Source organism: Bactrocera neohumeralis, unplaced genomic scaffold, assembly GCF_024586455.1.
Source record: "Bactrocera neohumeralis isolate Rockhampton unplaced genomic scaffold, APGP_CSIRO_Bneo_wtdbg2-racon-allhic-juicebox.fasta_v2 cluster10, whole genome shotgun sequence".
NCBI lineage: Eukaryota > Metazoa > Arthropoda > Insecta > Diptera > Tephritidae > Bactrocera > Bactrocera neohumeralis.
In genome coordinates, this window is record NW_026089623.1 from 7,276,399 (window position 1) to 7,282,398 (window position 6,000).

Below are 6,000 nucleotides of genomic sequence, written 5' to 3' on the forward strand. Positions count from 1 at the left end.
GAGATTGTTTAACCACGTCAAAGGTTTGTGATCGGTTTGAATTGTAAACTTGCGACCGTATAGATAGGTTCGAAAATGTTTTACAGACCACACAACAGCAAGCATTTCTTTTTCTATAGTCGAATAGCGTATCTCATGGTCTGATAAAGTACGTGATGCAAAGGAAATTGGATGGCCACTTTGGCTAAGCACAGACCCGATGGCAAACTGAGATGCATCGGTTGTTAATGTAAATTTTTTATTAAAATCCGGTGGTTGTAAAACTGGTTCACTTGTAACTAACTTCTTCAATGTTTCGAAAGAGTTTAAAAATTCACTGTCTTTAGTGTCAACAACGCAATCCTTTTTTAAATATCGAACCATTGGATAGGCAACCTTTGCATAATCACGTATAAATTTCCGATAATACCCTGTGATACCCAAAAATTGTTTAATTTCTTTCGCGTTGGATGGTGGTGGCATCGCTGCGATTGCTATAATTTTTGATGTATCCGGTCTGATGCCGTCAACTGAAACAACATGGCTTAAAAATTTCGTTGTAAATGCTGCAAAGTGACACTTTTCGCCTTGAATTCTCAAATTTGATTCTCTTAGTTTCTTAAAAATTTTCGTTATATAGTCAATATGTTCTGTAAAGCTAGTAGAAAAAATTAGAATATCGTCCAAGTAAACGACGCAAATTTTATTGACATAATCTCGTAAAACATGATTTATTAGTCTTTGGAAAGTCGCGGGAACTGTTTTTAGCCCAAAGGGCATACGATTAAACTCGTAATGGCCACTTGCTGTCGAAAATGCCGTCTTGGATCTGTCGTCTGGATGTACTTCGATCTGGTGGAAGCCTTTAGCAAGGTCGATTGTGCTAGAATAGCTACACTTTCCCAATTTGTCGAATATGTTTTGCATATTCGGAATTGGAAACTTGTCGTCCATCGTCTGTTCGTTTAGCTTCTTGTAGTCTATTACAATTCGCCACTTTTGTTCGCTACCGTTGTCGATTTTCTTTGGTACGACCCATAGAGGCGAATTATAAGGACTGTTGCTCGGAACAATTATTTTCTGCATTTATTTGTCTGTCTACTTCGGCACGATGCACAACCGGGTACCTATAAAGTTTGGTATAAATTGGCGAATCTGTCTTAGTTCTAATCCTATGTTGTATAACACTAGTAAACGGTAGATTGCTTCCTTCCTCGTAAAATATGTCTGGGTAATTGTTCAGCAACTTTTTTAATGTCGATTCGTCCCTTGAATTTAAATGTTTTGCAAATGTGCTATTAAGTACACTGTCGCGTACTTTGTTTTGACAACTAAATACTTGCAAATTTTCATTTTTTAAATATTTTTCTACTTCGTACTCCTCATCTTCACAAAAATAAATCGGTAGTGTCGCATTTTCTGTAACAAGCTTCCGAGTTTTATAATTGACTATGCAGTTTAGGCTAAGCAATATATTGTTTCCCAATATACCGTCGAAGTAATCGTGAAATGGTAGTTCAATAAAATCGACAAACTGATTTTCTTTCCGAAATTCTTTAAAAAGTGGTGCGCTATACCGTATGTTTGTTGAGGCATTTCCATTTAGGAGTTTAATATTGAAGGTGGGCGACATTGTTCTCCATTTCGGATTGCAAAGCTTTGGGTTTATTATGCTAAATTCGGCGCCAGTATCAATAATAAATTTTAGTTTTTTCACCTTCGTATTTATGACTATATAGGGTAATTTCCTAGAGCGCCAAATTGAAAATTCTGATTGCTTTCATTCATTCCTATATCCATTGGCTCAAGTGCAGGTTCGTTATGAGAAGGATTGTGATATTGGTTGTTATGAAGATGTTGGTTACGTCCAGTTAAATGGTTGTATTGTGTAATATGGTTTGCCTGTTGGTTGTGATTTTGTGTTCTGTGTGACTGGTGGCTAATGTTGTGCGCTTGTCACGATTGTGTAGAAAAATTTGGCTGTCGAGTGTTATAACTGTGTTGTTGTCTATGTTGATTTTGGAATCTTTCGTTATTATTGTTGTATCTTCCCGTATTTCTGTAATTTAATGTCTGTTCGAAATTTCCTCCATTTCTATTGTAATTTTGTTGTAATCTACTATTGAAATTATTGGAATTCGAGGTTTTATAATTTAAATAGCCGTTTGATTTTATGATTTCGAAAGCGTTCTTTAGACTTGTTGGGTCTCGACTTACGATTATGCTTTTGACAGGTTCCGGTAACTAGTATTTAAAAGAATTTAGGGCAATTCTGGCATTGCTTTCGCTGTTAACTTCAGGGAATCTGTTTTCACTGAAATAAAGCGCATTGTTCAACCGACATAAAAGTGTTGCTAATTTATTATAGAAGTTCTCAATTGAAGAGTCACGTCGACATGCTCTAATCTTGGCGATTAATTCATCAACTGAATTTTTCCCCCATGATAATCGATCAAAACCTGTTTAATTGATGGCCAAGTATCTAATACTATGTTCGGACCGACATTGAAAACATTTTGAAAACACATTTGTATGTTGTGGAACGTAAGTTGTTCGGACGACAATTTGTGTTTTCGCTGAGTTTTCACTGACAGCTCACAAATTTATTTGTTTGTTTACATTTGAGCAACGAGAATGGTAAGTTTTGAAATCCTTAATATTTGCTTATATTTATTACTAAAGATCGTGTTTTTTTAGAATTCTGAGAAAAAGATGTTTATTGCGAAAGCATTGGCTTTGAGAAGCCAAATAAATACCCTGCTCATCACCCATGTCTTACTACTCAGCACCATGCCTTGGCAAAAAAGATAGCCGAGTTAAAGAAACAACATCTAATCGTATTAGATTTAATAAAGGACCTTGGGATGCCGATTAATTCATGTTGGACAAAAGTGTGTATATGTTCCTATTGATGCAAAAGTTTTCAATTATATATTATTAATTCCAGCAACGTAAGAATCAGTTTTGAGAACACGATTGCCAACGAAACGGATCTGCTTTTTTTAAAGAGAACTTTCGCATGAACCGAAGTTCCTTTGATAAATTATGTGACATCCTCCGCCCGTTACAAAAAATGGATACAAATTACAGAAAAGCTATTCCTATCGAGAAAAGAGTGGCTATAACATTATTTGCTTTAGGGTCATCTGCAGAGTATCGTAGTATCGCCAACATGTTCGGTGTAGGAAAATCTACGGTTTGCGAAATTTTACTGGAATTTTGCACCGAAATCTGGAGATTACTGCAGCCATCCTGTTTTAAAATGTTGCCTCTAAACAGAGAAAATATAACCGAATTGGTGACTGGTTTCGAGGTAATTGGATTCCCACAATGCTTAGGAGCAATTGGTAATATTGGTTATAAAATCTTAAATTTGCGCTATTGTTCTAATAATTGTTTACAGACGGATGCCACTCTGAGATTCATCCATCATCTGACGAAGTTGTTGATTATTATAATTATAAAGGATGGTATTCCACCGTTTTAATGGCATTAGTTGATGCTAAGTAAAGTCTAAAAACTCAATATATGTACATATGTATATGTATATATGTAAGTAATGATTACAATGTATTTTCAGATACCGTTTTCCTTACATAAACGTAGGAAGTCCCGGGCGATGTAATGACTCTCAAATTTATGAGACGTCATCACTTAAAAAAGAAATGGATAGTTGTCCTTTACTAAGCGAAATGTCTAGAGAAATTTCAGGCGTAAATGTGCCAGTATTCATTATTGGGGATTCGGCTCTTCAATTTAGCAAACAACTTATGAAACCGTATCCATTTAGCGTAAATCAAAATAATGGTGAGAAGTTATTCAACTATGCTCTTTCGAAAACACGTAGAGTTGTCGAAAATGCTTTTGGACACCTCAAGGCCCGCTTTCGACGCATCGGAAAAGGAATTGACAACTCTGTACGGAATGCCAACTCCATAATAAAAGCATGTTGCGTCCTTCACAATTTTTAAATGATAACAACGACACGCTAAACGCTAAATGGTTACGCGCTTTGGAAGAGTTGGAGACTAGACGCCAGAATCCGTGTGATATTTCATATGCATCTGACGACCCAATTAATGGAGAAATGATTCGGATAGCACTTTGTACATATTTTGGTAAGTACATGTGCATATTGTATCATAATATCTACATTTTACACAATTGCATATACATTAAATCAAAGATAAAGTTGTACACACCAAACAAAATTCAATTTTATTTTCCATATAAAAACTAATGCATATCAACGTTAAAAATATATTATTAAACAGAAAATACTTATATTCATTAATTTTTTTATTTATTTAGAAATTGAAGTAATCGTTCATTTGTTTCTTTAGAATCTTTAATATATTGTTCCATCATTTCGGTTTTTTTATTATCATTTTCAACCATTTTTTTTGTCAAGTCCTTAATTTCTTTGCTGGTTTCAATGGATTGCTGACTTGCTTTTTCGAGCTGTTTTTCTATTTGTTCAAATTTTTTTAAGATTATGCTTTGAAAATTATTCCTTTTTTTATTAATAGCATCACTCGGCTCGGGAGACGGTACTGGTACCGAAGAAGTATCGCTTGGCGACATCGGCATAGCTGAGGGCGATGGTAGGCAAACCGTTGATGACAATGGCGATGCAGCAACGAATGTAGAAGACGCAGCCGTTTCCACCGAAATTTGGAGTGGTTCGGAGTTAGTAGAACCTTTTTAAAAATGTATATAGGCATGTAAATATAAATAATATATTGAATTACAAAACAAATGTTTCTTACTTTGAAAACTTTCCTCCACTAAGCTCTCGGCATTGTAGCTGACGTACGGCAACAGTACGGCTCTCATTTTATCGTAAAGTGGCCACTGCGAGGGAGAACCGCCAGTTGACTCGACTGCTGTCTTCTCTTTCCTGTAAAACATGATATATATGTAAAAGCTCTATTTTTTCTTAATTTTATTTAATTACATACCTATATCTTTGTGAAAGATTGTGTATTTTCGATTTTATTTCACTCGCCGTGAAATGCACACCTTGTTGCTGCAACTCCATTGCCATTTCCTCCACTATGTGGCTGTTTTTCTTAGGACCGCGAAAAGCACTTATTTTGTTCTGCCACAATTCAATTAGTAGGGCTTCTGCCCTATCACTCCAACAACTTCTTTTTTTATATTTTTGTTTTTCCATTTTCGAAATGTATATCAATTGACAGCTGTATTTTATATGGAATGTAAACAAATATCAAGTGACAATTTGGGCCGGCAAAATATGTCTTCCAAAAAAATCGATTAAACTAGAGCAGGCACCGATTATAATGAGTGGAATGTAAGTTTTCAAGAAGTTTTCAGCGAAAACTGTGTTTTCGTTTGACAGATTTTACATGGACGAAAACACAAGTTTTCGTGCGAAAACCAGTTTTTTCCACGAAAACATGTTTTCGTTGTCGGTCCGAACATAGTATAAGTTTCCATTCATTAACAGGGTCCTTCTTGCACTACCCGTAATTTTGTCTTTAATGTTGCCCATTAACAATACTTTATATTCGGATGGGAGAGGCTCCAAAATAGGCACCATTAAGTCAATTCTTTCGATAAAATTAAGTAGTGCGTCTCTATTACCATCATAATGCGGAATCGCATTTAGATTACTCGAAATGAGCTTAAATCTGCTACTTATGTCCAACTGATCCATGTTTATAACTTATTACGCAATTTAATTATAATTATTATAACAATAATTTTGAACTTAAACAACAATACTTCTAATTCGCTTTTGCGTTACAAACTCGTATTTATCAGTATTATACTTCTCAAGAAGGAAGGAAAAAAATGAATTCTTAAGCTATCGATACTATTCGTAATATTAACTTCTATTATACATACATACATTTCATTTTGTAGAATTGAATAATGATTTAAATTGAAGAAAATTATGTTCTTGTTGTTGATGCTGCAATTGGTTCTGTTAAGCTTCCAATTCGACGTTTGCAAGTGTTTGCTGCCTGTAGCTGCTGAAGCTGTTGCTGTTTTTAT

General features: G+C 34.9%; 1 protein-coding gene and 1 long non-coding RNA gene across 2 annotated transcripts; one reads left to right on the forward strand and one right to left on the reverse strand.

Annotated features, from left to right (window-relative positions):
* Window positions 1-2,739: 2,739 nt before the first annotated feature.
* On the forward strand, window positions 2,740-3,489 carry LOC126765130 (uncharacterized). The gene is made up of 3 exons (XR_007668279.1): window positions 2,740-2,870; window positions 2,927-3,326; window positions 3,383-3,489. It is a non-coding gene; the product is annotated as an uncharacterized LOC126765130 (long non-coding RNA).
* Window positions 3,490-4,278: 789 nt separating this feature from the next.
* Window positions 4,279-4,947, reverse strand: LOC126765163 (uncharacterized). The gene is made up of 2 exons (XM_050482744.1): window positions 4,749-4,947; window positions 4,279-4,679 (listed from the first exon to the last, which is right to left on the reverse strand). Exons 1-2 carry the CDS (start codon window positions 4,888-4,890, stop codon window positions 4,279-4,281), a joined length of 543 nt encoding a protein of 180 aa, XP_050338701.1. The 5' UTR covers window positions 4,891-4,947.
* Window positions 4,948-6,000: the final 1,053 nt, after the last annotated feature.

Coding starts and splice junctions, on each gene's coding strand:
- LOC126765163 (XM_050482744.1), bottom strand. CDS start 4,890: ATGTTTTACAGGAAAGAGAAGACAGCAGTCGAGTCAACTGGCGGTTCT. Junction 4,680..4,748: donor AGTGGAGGAAAGTTTTCAAA/GTAAGAAACATT, acceptor ATTTTTAAAAAG/GTTCTACTAACTCCGAACCA.